The sequence below is a fragment of the Crocuta crocuta genome, unplaced genomic scaffold, assembly GCF_008692635.1.
Source record: "Crocuta crocuta isolate KB4526 unplaced genomic scaffold, BGI_CrCroc_1.0 scaffold422, whole genome shotgun sequence".
In the NCBI taxonomy this organism is placed as follows: domain Eukaryota; kingdom Metazoa; phylum Chordata; class Mammalia; order Carnivora; family Hyaenidae; genus Crocuta; species Crocuta crocuta.
Window position 1 is genome coordinate 826,218 of NW_027529554.1, and position 20,952 is coordinate 847,169.

At 38.7% G+C, this 20,952-nt stretch overlaps 1 protein-coding gene across 5 annotated transcripts in view; it reads left to right on the forward strand.

Annotated features, from left to right (window-relative positions):
- Positions 1-476: 476 nt before the first annotated feature.
- RXFP1 (relaxin family peptide receptor 1) overlaps positions 477-20,952 on the forward strand; it is a 112,522-nt gene continuing 92,046 nt past the window's right edge. For 2 of the 5 annotated variants that reach the window (XM_077761451.1, XM_077761452.1), the window contains exon 1: positions 480-792. In XM_077761451.1, the coding sequence (XP_077617577.1) occupies positions 744-792 (49 nt within the window). In that variant the 5' untranslated portion in view covers positions 480-743. Of the gene's footprint in view, positions 793-20,952 lie in introns of all 5 variants that reach the window. The other 3 variants (XM_077761449.1, XM_077761450.1, XM_077761454.1) reach the window with 2 other exon arrangements.

Consider the following 20,952-nt stretch of genomic DNA (forward strand, 5'->3'; position numbering starts at 1 on the left):
AAAATTTCAGATGTGTTTTTTATTCCTTTGTATTTGCCTATAAGCAATAGCCTATCATTCAAATGCCTAAACTCAGATCACAGAAGAATGCTATAGTTACATTTTAATTCTTGCCTTATAGTTACTTCCACAAAGGCATTTTGCCCCATGTAGTTCTGTACTTTTCCTCGTCCCAAGTCATTGAGGGGAAAAAACAGTTTTCATTTGTAATGTATCTCTAGCTCAGTTTCTTTCTAGTAGCGTGACTGTGGTCAGCTCAGACATTTGTCACTTCACACAAACCCTCATTTATACACTGTGGCGGGACATAGACACAAGATGTTTAGAGTAAACAAGAAGAGCTTGTATGTTCTCTGTCTGAAACTTTTGCTCACTGGTCAGCTTTGTCTGTGTTCCTGCTGGTCTCTCTGTGTGTGTGTGTGTGTGTGCGCGCGCGCGTGTGTGTGTGCGTGTGTGTGTGTGTGTGTGCAGGGGGTGTGTGTGCGGAGGGGGTGTAAAGAAGGATATTAAGACTTTTTGCAAAGGAGGGTGGGAGGAGAGATTCTGAGAAACAGAAGGGAAGAAAGAAAAGAAAAGGGAATGGAAAGAGAGGGAGAGGAAATGAGAGAGGAAGGAGGGTGAACTGCTTTGTAGCTGCTAAGATTGCAGACAGAAATAGCACAAAACCACCGAGCTGTGTGCGACTCAGCAACCAAGACCAAATTGTGTTCACTTTTATTAATCAGTTGCTCAAAAAGAAGGAAATGACATCGGGTCCTGTCTTCTTCTGCATCTTAATTTTGGGTAAATATTGTAAGTATGCTCAGTATTTAACTGTATATACCTTAATAATATTGTATGAACTAATCACAATTTACAAAATGTCTGTTACTTACATTTATGCTTTTAAGATAAAATGTTCTTTTCTGATAAAATTGTAATCTCACTTCAGAATTATTCTCAAGTCTTTTCTGGCATTTATATTAGAAACTGGACTATCTTGGCAGAGTCAGTAGTTGAGAAAGATTAATGGGACATACAAACCTGTGCTTCGTAACAACCAATTTGTTTAAGCAATAATTATTTGATAAGTAATTTTATAATGCTTCAAGAGAAGCAGTCCTTAAAGAGATCGTGTTCAAGTAAGATGTCCATTGAAATATTCTGGGAAAGACTTTACATGTATTCAGGTTTCTGTGTAGTTTTAACGCTTTGTGGTCTGGTCCTTTGTGATGTGATATCATAGGTGTGCCTTCTCACTGAGAAATGCATTCATAAAACTCTTTTTTTATTTAACAAGATCTCTCACTATGCTGTGGAAAAAAATAATAAGGACAAGCACAAAGCAGTGAAAAGCATAAACACACCAGGAGCCCAAATGGGCATTTTCACTTTTGTTATTATCACAATTTTTGCTTTTCTCCATATATGCTATGGTTTATTTCTCAGAAAAAAATAATGTTAAGCAAGGGAGAGACATTCTGCATTAAACCCTCTTTAAATTATATTACATAAGCAGAAATAAAATGTTTGTCTCTTAGGTACTAAATTATGAGGCAGTCCAAGCAAATCAAGAAAGAAAACCTTCTGGGTATCTTTAACACCTTATGATGCTGGGAATGATAAACTTTAACACATTTAGAACTCACATGCGTGTTTACATTCTTCCATCTCTTCAAAGTTTGCAGAAGTTGATTTTCACTGAGATATTCTATTGAGAATATCTCCAAGTAAATTTCAATCCTAGCTTTCCCAGTTCCGATGGCGTGTACTGTATCAAAGTGATTTTTTTTCCCTTTCCTCTCTTGATCTCCAGTATACCTTACTTTTAATGGTCAGAGGTGGGAGACAGCATACGAAACCGAGGAAACAATTCAGAATCCTGGAAAAGCATTCTAGTTCTTAGCTTTCTCTATCTCCAATCTTGGTCACTGATACTCGAATTTTCATTCCAGTTTTGTTGAGAAGTAACTGACATATATCACTCTGTGAGTTTAAGTCCTACAGAATGATGGTTTGATCTGTATATATTGTGAAATGATTAGACAGTAGGTTCAGATAACATCCATCTTATTATATAAAAACAATATAAAAGACAAGAAAGAAGAAGAAAGGGATAAAAATTGTTTCCTTGTGATGAGAAATCTTAGGATTCACTCATTTAACATTGACCCATACATCACACAGCACCTCCCTCCACAGCCCCTCCCCCATTATTTCTGGTAACCCTGAATTTTATCTCTTTTTCCATGAGTTTTGAGACTTTCCTTTTTTGTTGTTAAGATTCACATATAAGTGAGATCATATAGTATTCGTCTTTCTCTGTCTGACTTATTTCACTTAGCATAATGCCTTCAAGGTCCATCCGTGTGTTGCAAATGGTAGAATTTTCTTGTTTGTTTGTTTGTTTATCACTGAATACTACTCCATTGCATATATATGCCACAACTTCTTTATTCCCTCACCCACTGATGGACATTTAGCTTGTCTCCATGTCTTGGCTACCGTAAATAATGCTGCTATGAATACAGGGCTATGTATCATTTTTGAGTTAGCATTTTTATTACCTTTGGATATAGTCCCAGAAGTGCAATTGCTGGATCATATGGTAGTTCTATTTTTAACTTCTTGAGGGTCCTCTCATGGTGGCTATACCAATTTCCAATTCCAAATCCATCAACAGTGTGCAAAGATTCCCTTTCCTCTCCTTCCATGCCAGATTTCTTATCCTTGTCCTTTTAATAGTAGCCATTCTAACAAGTGTGAGTTGATACCTTATTATGGTTTTGATTCGCCTTTTCCTCGTGCATGACTGGTGATGTTGAGCATCTTTGCACGTACCTGTTGGCCCTGAAGAAATACGTCTTCTTTGGAGAAATATCTATTCAGGTCCTTTGCCCATTTTTCAATTGGGTTATTTGTTTGTTTTTTGTTGTTGATGTTGCCACTGAGTTGTATGAGTTCTTTTCATATGTTTTGGGTATTAACCCCATATCAGATATATGATTTGCAAATATTTTTCTGGATGTTTTCTTTTCAGTTTTTTGATGGGTTTTCTTTGCTGTGCAGAAGTTTGTTAGTTTGGGGCAGTCCCACTGGTTTATTTTGTATTGTGTTGCTTATGTTTCAGGTGCCATATCAAAAAATTCACTACCAAAATCCATGTCAAAGAGCTTTGTTCCTATGTTTTCTCCAAGAAGTTTCATTGTTTCAGTTACTACATTTAAGACTCATTACCCATTTTCATAACTAGAGAGCCAAAAAACAAATTGCAAACCACCACCGAAAATTGAATGTTTCTCACTGTAATCCAAGTATTTAAGCTACCAGACTTTTTGACATTTTAGCCAACAGCCTCATAAATCAATAACATATTTTGCTATCTCCTATTTAGTTGAATGAAAGGAATAGATTAAAAAGGCCAATAGGATACTTCCAAATTAGGCATCCTAGTATGATGAATTAAAAGGTATGACAAGAGTATATAAAAGGTGTTCAGGGCAGGGATGCCTGAGTGGCTCAGTCAGTTAAGTGTCCAGCTCTTGGTTTTGGCTCAGGTCATGATCTCATGGTTCAGGAGTTCAAGCCCCACTTTGGGCTCTGTGTTGACAGTGTGGAGCCTACTCAGGATTCTCTCTCTCTCTGCCCCTCCTGTGCTCTTCTCTCTCTCAAATTAAATAATAAATAAACTTTTAAAAAAGGGGTGGGTCAGAGCAAGTTGAAAAGCAACTTTGACTAACATGTTTCCAGCCAATTCAGGTTAATAAAAAATTTCCATGTTTACATATTCCCTTTTGTTAAAAAAAATTATTTTCATGAGCAGAAAATAAAAGTAGATGATGATGATGATGATGATGTCAAAACTTTCCAACTTTTTAAATTTAAGTTACTTGTGATTTAAAAAACTTTTTTTGACCACATACTGTGAATATTTAAGGGGTCCAATTTCTCACCCCTCCATGCCTTCAGCAAGGGATGAGAACATAAACATCTGATGCAGTTTGGCAAGCAACATTCCTTGCTATAGGGTGTCAACTGAATGGGGGGTGGGGGGGAAGGGGATTTTTCAGGAACCTCCGAAATAGCTCCCCACACCCATGGTTCACCTTCTAGTTCATCTCCCCATCCAGCTCCACTAAGAGAGGGTTTCCTATGCACATAGCAAAAGAAATCAACAACTACATAAGGACAAAATCTTAAATCTCTGTAACTTCCCTGTGATGCTTGTTGATTCTTTCTTTTTTCTTTAATCCATTTTTCCAGTGGCCTGGAAAAGGCAATGTAATACCATGGAAGGCTGCTGCTCTAAGGTGCTTAGCAGCACCTTTGTGTGTTGGCTCTAAGATTTGCAGCAATGACTTACCTTCTCTGAGCCTCACTTTGTAAAATGGCAATAAAATCAGTGACCCTTAGTCTGTAAAATGGCAATAAAATATTTTACCTAACTATATCCCAAGCCCTTATGTTTGCTTCTTTTTTATATAAAGTACCTCCTTGAATCTTTACAACAACTCACTTACGTAGATATAATGAAGCACATGAGGAAGGCAAGAACGAAGGACATTCAGTACCTTGCCACAATACTCAAGCTAATAAATGCCAGGATTAGAATGTTTTTGAAGTCTATACTCTTTCCCCTAGACCATGCACATTCTGAGAGATAATGTGTATAAAGACTTAAGCAATTATTAGTCACCTTTTTAACCAAAAATACTTATTGAATGCCAATGACCTTAATAAGCAATAAGACTAAGGGGCGACCAAAACAGGATCCCTGCTCAGAAGGGATAGCGTGAAAACAGAACGTTAATCTAGGATTACCAGGGAGATGCTCAAAAACCTAGGTGCACACGGACAGGGGCAACAATTTCCTTTGGCCCTTGAGAATTTCTGATTCTTTAAATATTCTTCTGTCTATAGTCCAGTTAGCGTATTATGCCAGTGTTGATTTATTAGTTTGATAATGTACTATGGTTATATAAGTTTTTGCCACTAGGGGAAACTGGGTGAAGGGTACATAGGACCTCTCTGTGCCATTTTTGCAACTTCTTGTGAGTCTATAATATTCTGAAATTAAAAGTTAAAAAACAAACCCTAGGAAGAATCTTAAGTCTTTATCAGCAAATGCTTTACTTATTACTTAACCTGTATCATTAAACAAAAACAATCATTTTACTCAATACTTTGGATAGACGGGGAGCAAGTGAAGAAATGGGAAATAGAAGAGGCCCAAACATAAACTCGATCCCACTGAAGTATTTTGCCAAGAACTGGCATAGCTGGAAACATCCTCAATTTTCTTTTTTTTTTTTTTTTTTAACTTTTTTAATGTTTATTTATTCTTGAGAGAGTGAGAGACAGAGTGCAAGCAGGAGAGGGGCAGAGAGAGAAGGAGACAAAGAATCTGAGCCAGGCATCAGGTTCCTAGCTGTCAGCACAGAGCCCTATGTGGGGTTCAGCTCCACAAACCATGAGATCATGACCTGAGCCGAAGTTGGACACATAACTGACTGAGCCACCCAGGTGCCCCATGTCTTCACTTTTCAATTCCAGATTGATACTTACAAGACCATCTGAGCTTAGTCTTAAGTCTTATGACAGGCGTATCTTCTAATAGTTTTTCTCTAACTATTAAGAAGAAGAAAGGAAAAGGTTTTCCCAGAACCAACCATTACTGTATAAAAAAAGAGGATACTGGCATGTCTACTCATATCCAAAAGATAAGAAAATAAACTTTCCAATGTGCACACTGCTGAAGTATCTATTATGCCACCCTGTTTTTGAAGGTTGCTAATAATTTTTATTGTTCTTTCTATGAGTTTGGAATAATATTTTTAAGTTTTAAATAGGAAGAAAATTAACAAGTCTGTGCAAATACATCATCACCACCATCTGTATCAAGGAAACAAAGAATTACATTTGTGAGCTAAATAGTTTTACAAGCATAATTTCACACATTAGGACAAACTTGTTAAAGTGAATGCTTGGAAATGGGTATTCTAGTTAGGTGTGGGTTTTTTTGTTTGTTTTTTGTTTTGTCTGAAAAACTGTAAGCATTTATACTACTTGATTTCAAGCACTATGATTGTGGTTATAGATGTGGTTGTTTTTCTATTTACCACTTATTGAGAGTTTCCCATGAACCATGAACCATGGACTAAGTGCTTTATAAACATTATCTGATTTTATCCCTATGAAAACATGAAGAGATATTCTCATTTAGCAAAAGAAGAAACAGAAAATGAGAAATATTAAGTAGCATGCCTGGCATCGTTCTCTAGTAATTGTTGCAAAAGACGTTTGATTCCAAGCCTGTTTCCCTGAAAAGCCTATGCTAGCAAAACATGATTGAGTTCTACTATTTTCTAATACTATAATACCTGTGAATTAAAGGAGATTTTAACAGATCTTCTAATTTAGCCCATTGGCCTACAGGCAAATTAGATATTTCTCCATTTCAGAGATTAAGCAATAAAGAACTATTAACCAGTCCAAGATCATAAAACTGGTAAATCCAAACAAAACAGGTTGCACACCCCCAGGTGAGGCCCTCTGCATCCCAGGAAAGTTGAAGAAATCCATGCCCATTATTTATGGCTCTCCTCCTTGAGCTGGTGCCATCTGCTCTATGTACACCTCTCAGTGCCCCCCCAATGAGGAGTTAGGATACACATGCAAGGAATTCGAAAGAATAGAAAATTAGACTCCACCTGTATTGATCCTAGGATTTTGCTTAGAAAGCTTTTTTGTTTGTAGCACATGCCACACCAACTATACATGTAAGAAGTACCAATATATATTTGTTCCATTCCTATGTCAGCTTACTTCCCCCTCCTCCTGGATATATTCTCCCCTCATTCACCCCACAACCCCAGTAGCTCTATTTCTTGTACATGGTGATCTGATACTCTCACCTTTTTGCACCTTCACCCTCCACCCTGATCAGAACAACCAAAAGCTTCGTCTTTCTTTGAAGATACGTAGGGGCCAGCAAGTCATGAATATTTCACATTGAGGTTTTGTTCTCTGTAACAGCAAAGCTAGAAGTCACTTAAAAAAAAAAAAGCATAGTATAAAGTGAGGTCTCCTGTTACTTGTGTTAGAAACTGATATTTTCCTGCTAAATAGTTGTATTTAATAGTAATTTGTCTGATTTTTTTTTGCTAAGTCAATTCATTTCATAATTATTTCAATATTAGCTCAGTTAACTAGGGTCACCTTATTTCTTAAATCTCCCATAATAATGAATATATCTTTTTTAAAAAATAATCAGTACTCTCAAAAAAAAAAAAACCCTCTGAGAATCATCCTTTGAGAGGAAGACTCTGGGAGCTGCTGCTCTAGATGTGGAGCCCTTGCCTCTGGCAACTGTACCAGCTCCTCTCTCCACCTCTCTCTCACCATCTTTCCTCCTCAGCCTACACCCGCGCCCTATATGGTCTTCAGAACTCAATTTCTCATTCCATAGTGAAGTACAACATAGGGACACCTGGGGGCTCAGGCGGGTAAGCATCCAACTCTTCATTTGTCTCAGGTCAGATCCCAGGGTCATGGGATCAAGCCCTGCATCAGGCTCCCCTCTGACAGCACCAAGCCTGCTTGGGAGTCTCTCCTCTCTCTCTTCCCCTCCCCCACCCACGCATGCATGTGCTTTCTCTCTCTCTCTCAAAATAAATCAATAAACACTTTTTTAAGAAACACACACACCAGCTCTCTGGCCTGAGCCCCTGTTTACAAACTCAACTCCGGGTCCACCTTTAGTGAAGGTGCTCAGGTGAGCCAAAATGTCACCCACATGATTAGCTACAAAAAGGGACGCCAGATAATCTGATATAGCCTTTAATAGTAAGATTTACCCTTCTTAAAAGGCAGCTAACATTTAAAATATTTTTTTGTTTTTATTAGAGGATTCAATATGCTCTTGAACTGAGAGGCCATACAATTATATGAGCTAATTCATTGATTAAAAGATCTAATTATGCTGCTGTCCCCTAATCATTTCTCTTAATTCTTATCTAATATATTTGAAAAATAATAAGTTTTTTTTTCCGATTCCAGCATCTGAATCTTTTTTTAAATTTTTTAATATGTATTCATTTTTGAGAGAGAGTAAGAGAGCATGAGCCAGGGAGGGGGAGAGAGAGAGGGAGACACAGAATCCGAACCAGTCTCCAAGATGCAATGTGTCAGCACAGATCTTGATGCAGGGCCCGAACTCAAGAACCCTGAGATCATGACTTGAGCTGAAGTCAGACACTTAACTGACTGAGTCACCCAGGCGCCCCACCCAGCATCTGCATCTTTAGTGAATTACTATCTGGCTAGACAGTTTCATCTTATGTCTCCTAAGTACTTTTTTTTTTATTTAAGTCTCATAAAATCAAGCTTTTCAGTTCATGGGAAAGTCAAAACTTAGAGTATAACACCTTAATTTTTCACATAGGAAGAAACAGAGGGCAATATAGCTGCATTCCCTTTTGTCATCAGTTGTATTATTCTTTACTTACTCTTAAAAATGGGCCTCTAAATTTCATATGTAGGGCAAGAAGGGCAGGAAATGTCAGAAGGGTAAATCGCCACCTTAAAGTAGAGAGAACCTACACTGAGGTTATTAAAATAAATTTATTATCCACCAAAATCCTAGCCTCAAAGATTAAGATGTTGCCGATAAGCTTAGTATAATCATTATTCAAATGTTACCTAATAGATAAACATTTTAAATCATTCTCGCAACCAGGGAGAGAATGGGCAGGGAGAGAAGAGTCTGATCACACTTCTCCAAGTCCATGCCTGCAGTTAGGCCCAGAGGAACTTTAAGGAAAGGGGCATTTGGGGCACCTGGGTGGCTCAGTCGGTTGAGCATCCGACTTTGGCTCAGGTCATGATCTCACAGTTCATGGGTTCGAGCCCCGCATCGGGCTCTGTGCTGACAGCTAGCTCAGAGCCTGGAGCCTGTCTTTGGATTCTGTGTCTCCCTTTCTCTCTGACCTTCCCCTGCTCACGCTCTCTCTCTCTCTCTCTCTCTCTCTCTCTCTCTCTCTCTCTTTCTCAGAAATAAATAAAACATTAAAAAAATCTTTTTAAATAAAAAGATAAAAATAAAAGAAAGGAAAGGGGCTTTTATAAATCTCCAAGTAGATAAAGATCTAGTGGATGTTTTCATTACCTCTATTCCCTCTCCAGTCCATACTCCTATTCCATTCCTCAGACAACTACATTTTCTTTAAAGATACAGCCGTTCCCATCCCATGCTCTGCAGGCACTGAATCTGGCCCTTGGGGCCATTCCATCTAAGGTGGGGAAGTCTTTATATTCTATAGGAAGCCTGAGGCTGAGGGCTGTTATACAGCTGTCCAATGAAGCTACAATGGAAGAAACTTCATCAACTTCTCAGGAGTAGTTTGTAGACTATCAGAATCTTCCTGACACTTCTTTTTTTTTTTAAGTTTATTTATTTATTGATTGAAAGAGAGGAGAGAGAGAGAGAGAGAACACCAGAGGGGAAGGGGCAGAAAGAGAGGGAAAAGGAGAATCCCAAACAGGCTCTGCACTGCAGCACAGAGCCTAACACAGTGCTGAACTCACAGCCATGAGATCATGACCTGAGCTGAAATGAACAGACGGATGCTTAAGTGACTGAGCCACCCAAGGAAGGGACCCACTTCCTGACACTTCTAGTTTCAGATGCCTTCTTTTCTCTAGGTACCCCCACATAGCTTGGGCATCAAATACCTGTACACTGGACCTCTCCCATTACCCCTCCCCTAGAAAAGAATATCAAGTCTTCTTTCTGCCTGTGCCGAGGTAGTTGCCAGAGAAGGGAGATACATTTGAGACAGTGTTCATACTGAATAGAGTCACCCTAACTTGCTCTTTTCCTCCCTCTCCCTGCCTCAGCACACACACACACAATTTCCTGAGATGGAAGCCACGTGTTTCCCAACTTCAAGGAGATGGCAAAGACACATAGAGAAGCAATGCAGTGCATTCTCACTCTGTGCAAAGCTACCCAAAGGCATCAACAATTCATGATTTGGTAGCAAAAAAACCCCACACTGGTAGTAAGCTATCTATTACCATGCCAGGCTGATTTCCTCTTTATCCTGTGAGGGGAGACGGCTTTGCATTGAGAGAAAGTGGGGATGTGAAAACTGAACTTGTCTCCCTGGCCACTTTCCCGCCTCCTTCAGGCTTCCATCCTGCTATACACTCAGTCTCCCCTCTTTTTCGTCTCCCCCCATACACAGGCTGCTTAGTGCCAAGTGGAATCAGCAGCATTTCCTTCCCTGGCCTCCACGAGGCCCAGGTATTGATTTATAATTCTAATCAACAAGCTCTTCTTCCCCCTCCCACCACCTGATTTCTCCCTTTTCACCCTAACCATTCTCTCTGTTCCTCAGCCTCACCATAGCTCTTGACAAAACGCACACAAAGAGAAACTCTCATCTCTTGGTCCCAAATCTTGCAACCAGAATCCTTATTTGTACCCACCTCTCATCCTTAATATCCCCCCTCATAACTTAGGACCTTCATAGAAGACAGTTCCCTGTTAAGCAGGCTTTCAACATATTACATACGTACATCCATTCTGTAGCTACCTGCATTCATGGACATTTTGGCTAATTTTTACAGTATTTAGTAAGATGGTTCCACCATCTGATCCTCACAGTGGGAGGGAATTATCACCCTACAGGTTCCTGTGGTGTAGCCATTTAAGCAGATAAATCTTACTTTATAGATGAGAAATTTAAATGTTATAGAATAAAGCATGCCAATGGACATGAAACGTACATGCCTGGATCTGAGAGAAATCACATAAGTTACTCCACAACACTGTTTTGAAAGCTTTTATCCAGGCTCCATAGTGCAGGTATAAATTGATGAAAAGAACTGATTAAGTTCTCAGATGCATCAGGCCCTCGCTTCTGAGACAGAACACAATTGGCCTCCCTACTACATTCACTCCCCAAACCTCTGATCCTTGTCCTTCCTTTTCAGCCTCTTCCCCCATCTTCCTGCTCACCCCAGCCTTTGGATATTTTAATGGGCTTTTCCCAGAGCAGGCTAGAAATGTTTGACTCATTTTCAATGGTCCAGAAGATTTGCTTTCCTGGTTGTGGCTGATTTATTGGACTCTGAAAAACTGCTTCATGGTTTATAAATGTCTCTACTTTCTCACCCATTTCCAACTTGGACAAGAAGACGTCACTGGTCATGCTTTCTGTTAGATTCTCTTAACCTCCACTTAACCTCCCTCTTTGTGGTAAAATCAGGAGGGGTGGCTAGTTTAGCTAAGTTACATTTAGATTTTTGTTTCTTCCCTTCTGCCTGCAGCCCTTACCCCTGATCTTGAGTGTCCACAGCACAACAGCGCAGGCTCCCTGAAAAGAAGGATTGCTTTTGTTTGTTGAAATTCAGTAACTTTTCTCAGCAACTGAGCATTCATCTCCATTGTTGACCTGAAATAACGGAGCAAATCATTTGTCCATCAAATCTATTTCAGTGGGGGAAAAAAATCTATACAAATCTTTTTGTAGTGTTTCTGGCTCTTAGGCATCATTTTCAAAGTTTCTATGCTGATAATAATATAGTGGATTCAATATTATTCTCATGGTCCATTATAGTCATTACCTAGGAGTTGCTGCATGAAGAAATTAAACAGACTTATTCTCTTCCCTCTAGGAGTTCACAACCTACGACAGCTTTAATGCCTGTCATATAAGATAGATACAAATAGACACAGGCTAGAATTATTCATTTAAGATGTGAACAGATAGGTCAAGGCCAAATGTTTTGTCATGATTAAATCCCCTTGACATGTTGCTTATGGCTATAATGAATACCTGAACAGATAACTGAGGAATGAATGTGGTAGTGATCAAGAAGAATGGAACTTAACAAGGCAGTGTGTTATGGAGGAATCAAAACAAGAATGATGTCATGTCCTATGGAAAAAATATAAGCAGTGTTTCCAGACAGAGACTAAGTTTTAAGACATTAAAGAATTCAGTGAAATCACCCAGCAGTCCGCAATGTAAAGGCAGGATAAGGAACTAGCTGAGGCATGGATGTGTTGATTGTGGTGTTAGTACTAGAGTCAACTTTATTATATGTGATCCAGTCCCAGAATGGGTTCACATTTAATGAAACTCATGCAGAACAAGGGTATTCCCTTTATTCATGCTTCTGAAAAGATTTAAAGAATCCTCCATTGTATATGATCTACATGAGTCCTATTGAAGTCCTATGCCCTCTCTTCTCTATTACTCTTCAGTCTCTAAGAACTTTTTGACCCCTTTCCCCAGAATTCCCTCTTTGATGCAAGACTGCGTGGACTCCCTTCAGCCTCTTTCTCTCCATCACTTAGCCCTCATTCCTCATGCACTCCTGACACAACACACTCCTCTGCCACATGGTGTCCTTGGGCACAAAATTTGTTTTCTATTCTACTTTTTTCAGGAAAATTCACCTCTCGGGTTTTTTGTCCCTCAGAAAATACAGGGTAGGGGAGGAGTTCAGAGAAGAAGGTTAAAGGGCAATGCCAACATTATTGGTCATAAAATTTAAGGGTGCAGGGAAAAGTTGTATACTAGTAGACACACACACACACAGAATAATAGCTTTGTCCAATCATTAATATTAAGTATATCAAAACCAGATATAGTATGTAATATACAAATTTTCATTTTTAGGCCACAAATCCCAGATGTACAAAAGTGAAATTTTGTTTCTGTGACTAAACTCAGAGTTCATGATACCTTCATAAAATGATAAACATTTAAAATTGCTAATTCAAAGTAGCTTGGTTGAAAAATCAGGAACTTTAGGGGCACCTAGGTGGCTCAGTTGGTTAAGCGTCCAGCTTTGGCTCAGGTCATGATTTCATGGTTAGTAGGTTTGAGTCCTACATTGGGCTCTGCACTGACAGTGTGAAACCGCTTGGGATTCTCTCTCTCCTTCTCTCTCTGCCCCTCTCCCACTTGCACTCTCTCTCTCTCTCTCTCTGTCTCCCTCAAAACAAATAAATAAATAAATATCAATAATTTTGTCTTTAAGATGCAATCTTGGGGCACCTGAGTGGCTTGGTTGAACGGCCAACTTTGGCTCAGGTCATGATCTCATGCTTTGTGAGTTTGAGCCCCACATCAAGCTCTGTGCTGCTTGGGATTCTCTCTCCCTACTTCCCTCCCTGCCCCTCCTCTGCTCGCCTTCTGTCTCTCTCTCAAAAATAAATAAACATGAAAAAAAAATGTTTTTAAGATACAATCTTAATCACTTAAGAATTCTTACCCACTCCACCCATTTTTTTCCTTCTGCCTAATAGCGCCTAGGCTCAGAGACAGTTTCTGAAATATCAAAGTGGAGGACAGGTAGAGAGATGAACATCTACAGTAATTTTGTCAGCTCTGTGTGAGGTTTAGCTCCTCTGTCGGATGTTGGCATCGGCACTCACCAAGGCCTTCAAACACTTCCATGTTCTCCAGTTACCAGGGCCAGATAATCCACATGCTTCTCACCCAGCACCAATGCCAATCTACACTGACTGTCTGCTCATAGCCAGCCTTCTCCGGAGAGCATAGGAAATCCTCAGATGTCCTTCACCTGTAGGGAACCCAGGGCTCTCTGGGGCTGACTCAGATCCTGTTCTGACTTACCACTGTGCCACAGCTCCCCTGGCCCCTTGCATCGCTCAGCACTTCTGCTGGAGACTTGCAAGGGCAAGTGCATATTTGGATTGGAGACAAGGATCACCTCTGTCTCCAGAAAAGTGATTTTTGCCTTCCCCCTTCCCCAAAGGAGTTTTGGATTCCAAGCTGATAGGGTGCTTCATCCTCACATTTAGTTCCCATCGAGTTCAAAAAAACTGCTTTGAGGGCATCACACGTGCTTACTCACCTCTACAGGTTGGGGAAAACCTCGATGCTCTGGGTCCTTCAGTATTTATTTATTTTCACTTCCACAAAAATGCTGAAAAGTCAGAATATTCACAACTTAAATAACGGTGGATAGGGTTTTTTCACTTTATCAAAGGAATACCTTCATCTAGTGGTGGTGGTATTTTTTAAGTCACATGAAAATGTGCCCATCCTATTTGGATTCTAATTCAAATATCATGACACAAATCCTATATTCTTTCTGGCACCATTTCATTCCATTCTTTCATTCTGCTGCCCATACTGGTTTCTCTTATTTCACTTACACCTACCTTTTCTGTAATTTTTATTTTTAATCTCTTTTCCCTACATTTTACTATATGCTTTCTTTTCGTGTTGCTCTAACAAACACTAATCACAATATTATAGATGAAAACACCAAAATATAAAAGTTTTATTCAAATTGTGAAAAGTCCCAAATCATTGTGTTTATCTATTAACTTTTCCACAATTTTTTTTTTCAAACAGAATGTGTAAGAGGCCCCTGGGTGGCTCAGTCCATTAAGCATCTGACTCTTGGTTTCAGCTCAGGTCATGGTGGGTTTAGTTTGTGGGATAGAGCCCTCTGTCTGCCCCTCCCCTACTCTCTCTCTTTTTATCTCTCTCTCTGTCTCAAAGTAAATAAATAAACTTAAAACAAGTAAGAATGTATAAAACAGTAGACTTTGTGATAAATATTAGGAAGGAACAGAGAGTGGTCTGACCTGATTCTCTCATCCACCAGAACTGTGCTATCACAAATGTTCCTCTCCAATAAGTCCTCAGGAATCTATACTACTTTTAAATTTATTCTGGAGAAATTGTTGCAAAAGTTTAATATATATTATAATGTGCTGTATTCTGTGTACTTAGATACACAAAATGCACTAAACCAATTACCATATTCTGATTATTAACATGAATTATTAATATTTCTGAAGCTGTAATTAGAGTCAGTTACATTACTGAAGTTCTGGTTGAAGACAAACACTTGAAAGTGTTGTCTAATGAAATCTTCACATGAACCTTGAAGGGTAATGTATTCTCCTCTCTCTACATGAGGGACTGTCTCAGATTCAGGAGCTTGCTAAGATCACCAGCTCATAAGTGCTTAATTAAATAATTATTATATTTCTATTAATTTAGAAAATATATTAGAACTTGAACTCAGTTTTATCTGGCATCCAGGTCTGAGTTCTTTCCACTCATCATACAAGCACCAAAATCATGATACTTAATTATCATATAGTATCTCTCATTTTATAGGACAATTATTTTTATTCCCATTTACAGATGAGCAAACTGATCAAGCAATTTGAACCCAATTCAGATCCACCACTTACTGTTTCTTGGGGAAAAAGGAGAAGCCACTGGCAGGAACAGGTAGAGTGTGGGCAGGAAACGGTATGGCAGGTTTAGGAAATGATGGGAAGTTTGGGTGGTTTAAGAATAGGGCTAAAGCAAGTGCTTGGAGTTAGAGAAGCTAGAAGATCTTTGGAACCAAATTATGAAGTCTCTGTAAACTATACTCAAGAATGAATTTTGGACTGTCATACATGCACAGAATGATGTAAAGAGATTTCTCTTTTAGGAACTTATTCCAGCAGCTTACCAAAAATGATTTCTAGATCACTGAGACATTGAAAACAACCCCTAAAGGAAGTGTCCACTGAACTCGAGTCACTAGAGAAGTAAAGACTATGACCAAGTCAAGTTAACTGCTGGTTTTTACATTGTTTTCATAGGACCTTAATACATTTTTAATATATTTTCTCCCTGTCTAATGCCTATAAAATACACAAAATATGTGTGAGATACAAGACAAATTTTTTATCTACTACACTGAATATGGTAATATTGGCTTTTTTTGACATTGCACCCCACATCTTTTATCTCTACTTCTAGTTCCCCAACTTCTTTTGATCCACTCTGTGCCTGTATTTACATGTTTCTTGTTTTTCATGTGTTATTTTCTCACTGTTTTCTTTAAGTGCATAAAGTTTTAGATCCAATTTGAAAAGAAGTCAAAAGACAAAACGTAATAGAAAACATTGTTAACAAAGTACATGCAATAATGGACAATAGGTGGCCAAAGTGTTTATTTGAATCAAATGGAAGGTACTATCTAGAAGTACAATCTCTACTCTTTAATCAATGAGTAACTTTGCAGCACAAAGCTGTTACTAAGAAAGTGTCAGTAAACAAACCTTAGGGATTTTACTCAGGAACTCACAATACTCAGTAACCTCACAATAGTGGAAAAACAATATTTATATAAATAAGTTAAAATATTGTGTTCATAGAGCCAAGGCATACTATCTCTAAGATATAATTTTAGTCTTTGCTTTAATATGTTCGTGTTTTAATCAATAACACTACTTGTGGTAAGTTTTAGACCCAAGTATACATTCATTACTTTATTTCTTAAAGTTTCCTTGATGAAAGGCACAGTAAGAATGCGGCAAAATGGTGCTGGAAATTTAAGGCACATTATTGACCATGCATCAGAGAAGCCCTCAACTCTCAGCAAATTTCTAGTCTCCCTAAAAATTGCACATTCATGGTCATGCTCTCTAGAGAAGTAACTTGTCTATAACAGCTTCAAAATAATAGCATATTATAGTATTGCTGCAAGTTACTATTAACTCAAGCATTAAACTAAAGGAGATACTTGAGTGAGTTGGCCAGTTAGCTTAGTTGGTTAGATCACGGTGCTAAAGAGAGATATATGACTGAAAATAGGCTCTTTCAGGAAATATTGTAAATATTATGTAAAAACCATTGTTAATGGCTTCTCAGATGATTAGAAATGTTATAACTACTAATCACAGAAAACTAAAGCATAGTTCCAGTACATTTATGAAAAAAAAGAGATTTGCTTTCAGCTGAACAATCCTTCCACTGGATAAATTACTTTCTGGTGTAAATTAATTGCATATTTGGAAAATATATTAACTCTTAAAAATAACACAGTCAGAGGGCACCTGGGTGGCTCAGTCGGTTGAGTGCCCAACTGTTGATTTTTGGCTCAGGTCATGATTCATGATCGTGAGATCGAGCACCACAGCAGGCTCCATGCTGGGTATGGAGCCTGCTTGGGATTCTCTGTATCCCTCTCTCTCTGCCCCTTCCCCACTCATGCACACGTGTTCTCTCAATCTCTTTCAAAATAAATAAACTTTAAAAAAAAAAAACACAGACAAAAAATCATATATATTCCAGAGTTGCAATACTGATGTACTACTTAGGATTTACAGCAATGAGCTAAAAGAATTCCAAACATAGAATGCACAGTTTTGTTTATTGTTTTCCTTTAAAAAAGTAAATTCCATGCCAATTTGTCAATTTCTAAAAACCTGGCTAATCTGGGAAAATGGATTTTTGCTCACTTGATTAATACGGATGTATATTCTAGATTCTAAATCTAAACTCCAAGCTGTCTTTAGGATTTCTACCATGATGAGATGACAGAATACAGCTGTAGAAAATGTGGTGTTATTTCACCACTAGCTACATTGAAGAGCTAGTCCTAATGTCAAATATTTCTCTTTGCATCTCTTTCCTCCCTTAATTTTCTCTTCCTTCCTCCCCTTGCCACAAAAATACAACTAAGTTTCCTTTGTCTACTTGTTCCATAGACACAATCTGTCCCTAGAGTTGCTACAGGTCTGGTAAAGGGGCTCATGTCCTCTGAGGAAACCAAGACTTGGTGGCCATCTACACTAAGATCAGGGCCCAGGATGCGTTTGGAGAATATTTATAGAAATTGGACCCTAACTAGCTGAACTCAGAGTCTGGAAGAAAGACCACATGCCACAGCCATTAAAGAGAACTTCAAGGCACCACCATTTTAAAATACTGTTCCAAATGTTTCAAATACATAGGCAACTATTCATTCTTCCTTTCCTTTGACTAATATTTGTTTGAGTTCCTCCAATGTGTCTAGCACTGATACAGGCATCAGAAATCAATGGTGGACAAAACAAGAAGGATCCCTTGCCTATGAGAATTTATATTCTGGAGACAATATTCAAATAACAAAAAAATAAACTAACAAATAAAAGGTACCTAATAGAAATAAATGTTGTGAAAAAGAAGGGGGAATCAATAGTGTACTAGGAGAGTAACTAGCAAGGAGGGACTTGAGATAAAGTGACCCCAGTTTTTGTAAGACAGGGATATTTATGCTGTGACCCGAATAATGAGGAATAATCAGCCATGACCTGGGGGACGAACAGTCCAGGCATCTAGGTTGTTGGAACAGCTAACCCAAAGACCCTAACGTAAGAACAAACAGCCCGTCCGGAGGACAGTCAATATGGATGAAATTAAGTGAGGCAGGAAAGGTGGAAAGAAGCCAAATCAGTGAATAGGAAAGGTTCACTCAAGTAAGGTCAAAAGGGGAGGATAGAAAGTTTGGATTTTTATCCTAAGAACAATGGGGTGACATTGTAAGTTTTGAAAGAGAATATTTTTGTGATGTGATTTATTTTTGAAAGATCCCTCTGGCTACTGTATGGAGGACAGGTTGAAAAGAGAAGCCGAAGTCCAAGTGGGAGGCAACTACAGCTAAGAAAAGACAGTGGCTGATCCTATGAGGAAGGAAAAAAACCAAGAGGAAAAGACATTGGCACATTCAGGATAGCTATGAAGAGAAAGTCGCCAGCCCTTGCTAAAGGATCACAGATGGGAGGTGAGGGGCAGAGAGAAAGCAATTCCTTTATCCCTAAAAGGTGAGAGAAGACGAAAGGAATTGTAACGGTCAGAAAGAAGCTAAAGGAAATTTCTTTTAAAGGAGAGAAGAATATGTAGGAAAATAGCCATATAATCTACAGCTTCCCTGCTTAATAATTCAATTCTGGAGGAACAGTGCTTCCCTTTACCTGCCACACATGAGCATCCAACCCATTTATTGGTCTAACGAGCTGGGTACAGATAGGCAGGTCAGCAGGCAGCCACTCGGAGGGAGCCCAGCTGGCAAGAGCCATACTAGAGTACGACCAAAGAAGATGAATCTTTCCTCACTGCTTAACCTGGTGACCTGAATTAGCAACCATCTCCCAGTACAGGCTTCAGCTTAATTTGAGATGGCATTATGGACAGAAATAGGAAGTCAGGCAGTCAGCCACACAAATAAGTACCCACGAATAGCTATGTTCATTAGAAATCAATTATGAAAGGTTTGAGGATGAGGATGCCCTACAAAAGATTAAGGAGAGTATTAACTAATTCCCAATAGACATCAATAAGAAAGGAAAGGTATAGGCAATATCTACTTGGTATCAAGAAGGGTGTTAGCATCAAACGGGGCTACATGTGACTCTTAGCATCTCAGCCAATATTCAATCCATGATGCTTACAATTTCATGGGTCAATGATTGATTAGATGAAAAGGATTCTGAATGGCTCAGTCGGTTAAGCGTCCAACTCTTGAGTTTGGTTCAGGTTATGATCTCACAGTTGTGAGATAAAGCCCAGTGCTGGGCTCTGCACTGGACATGGAGCCATGCTTAACATTCTTTCTCCTTCTTTCGCTGCCCTCCCCAACTCATGCTCACACACGCTCTCTTTCTCACAATAGTAACAATCTAGAAACTAAAAACAATGGACTTAGAAGGGAAATTCGCATGTACTTCATGTGACTTCTGTGAAAGGCAGTGAGAGACCCTTTCACATCCATTAGCTTCTTCTTATCATACCAAAAAACCTGAAAGGGAGATTTTCTAATCCCTGTGTTCTAGAAGAGGAAACTGAGAAGTTACGAAATCTGCACAAAGTCCACAATGGCATAACTGGGCACTCCCAGGAATAACTTTCCCTGCTCTGCAGCAACCATACTTACACTGTGGACATGAAGTGCCGGTGTGTGGAGCAAGTCTTGAGGATTGCTGTTGTCTGAGGCTGTGATAATTCTAAGAAAAAGCAAAAGCAGGAAGGCACAGTATTCAAATGTAAATAAACCTCTTTGATTTTGCTGAATAATAAGTAGTTATATGGAAAAGCATTAAAATTAAGTCCATGACAGACGTTATTAACAAAATAGTAGCCATGGAGGAAATTCTAAAAAGGAATCAATGGTTGTTTAACCTGTAGCCTGCCTGCAGACGTGCAGTCAGCCAATAGCCAGTGGTGCCCGGAGCAGGCCCTTAACAATATTCAGAGTCTTGCTTATTTAGTTCCCCCTGGGATATAATAGCCCCACTCTGTACCTTGAAACATCTATGTCACATCAAATAAAACCTTGTGCAACTCTCATAGCCTATAAATGCCTTTGAAATTGTCCTTTGGGCTAAAGATAGGGGAAAAAACTACGAACTCCAGATAATATGGAAAGATATTTCTTATAAATAGTATGTCTGGCATTTAAAGTTATTTGTATCTCACACCCATAATTCTCTGAAATCTTGAATTATGCATATATTACACACACACACACACACACACACACATGCATACATACATATATAGTGTCTAGATATTTCATTTTTATTCAAAATTTGTGTGGGTTATGTGCCCAAATACCAGACAGAGGAGAGGTTAAGTATTCTTCAAATAATAAAAATGTTAAAACCTAGAAACTTCACAAAGCTTTTCAGCTACGGTGAGTTTATAAGATTAAAATATTTACTAAACTCTTTAAAAATATATTTCGAAAAATGTTTAAACTACAAAAATATTACAAAAGTAGTAAACAAACACCCACATACCTTTCGCCTGGATCCACCCGTTGTTAGCATTGTCTCACACTTGCTTTTTATCTCTCACCAAACATACACACGTACACATTTTTTTCTTGCTGAATGATTTGAGAATAAGTTGCAGACAACATGATCCTTCATTCCTAAATACTTCAAGCTGTATCTCCTAAGAATTACGTTTTCTTGGCCCCAATATGATGATTAAATGTAGAAAACTCTAACATTGATAAAAATCAGACTAACATAAAGTCCATATTCATATTTCATCAATTGTCCTAATTATGGGGGCGCCTGGGTGGCGCCCAGTCGGTTGAGTGTCCAACTTCAGCTCAGGTCATGATCTCACATCACAGTGTGTGGGT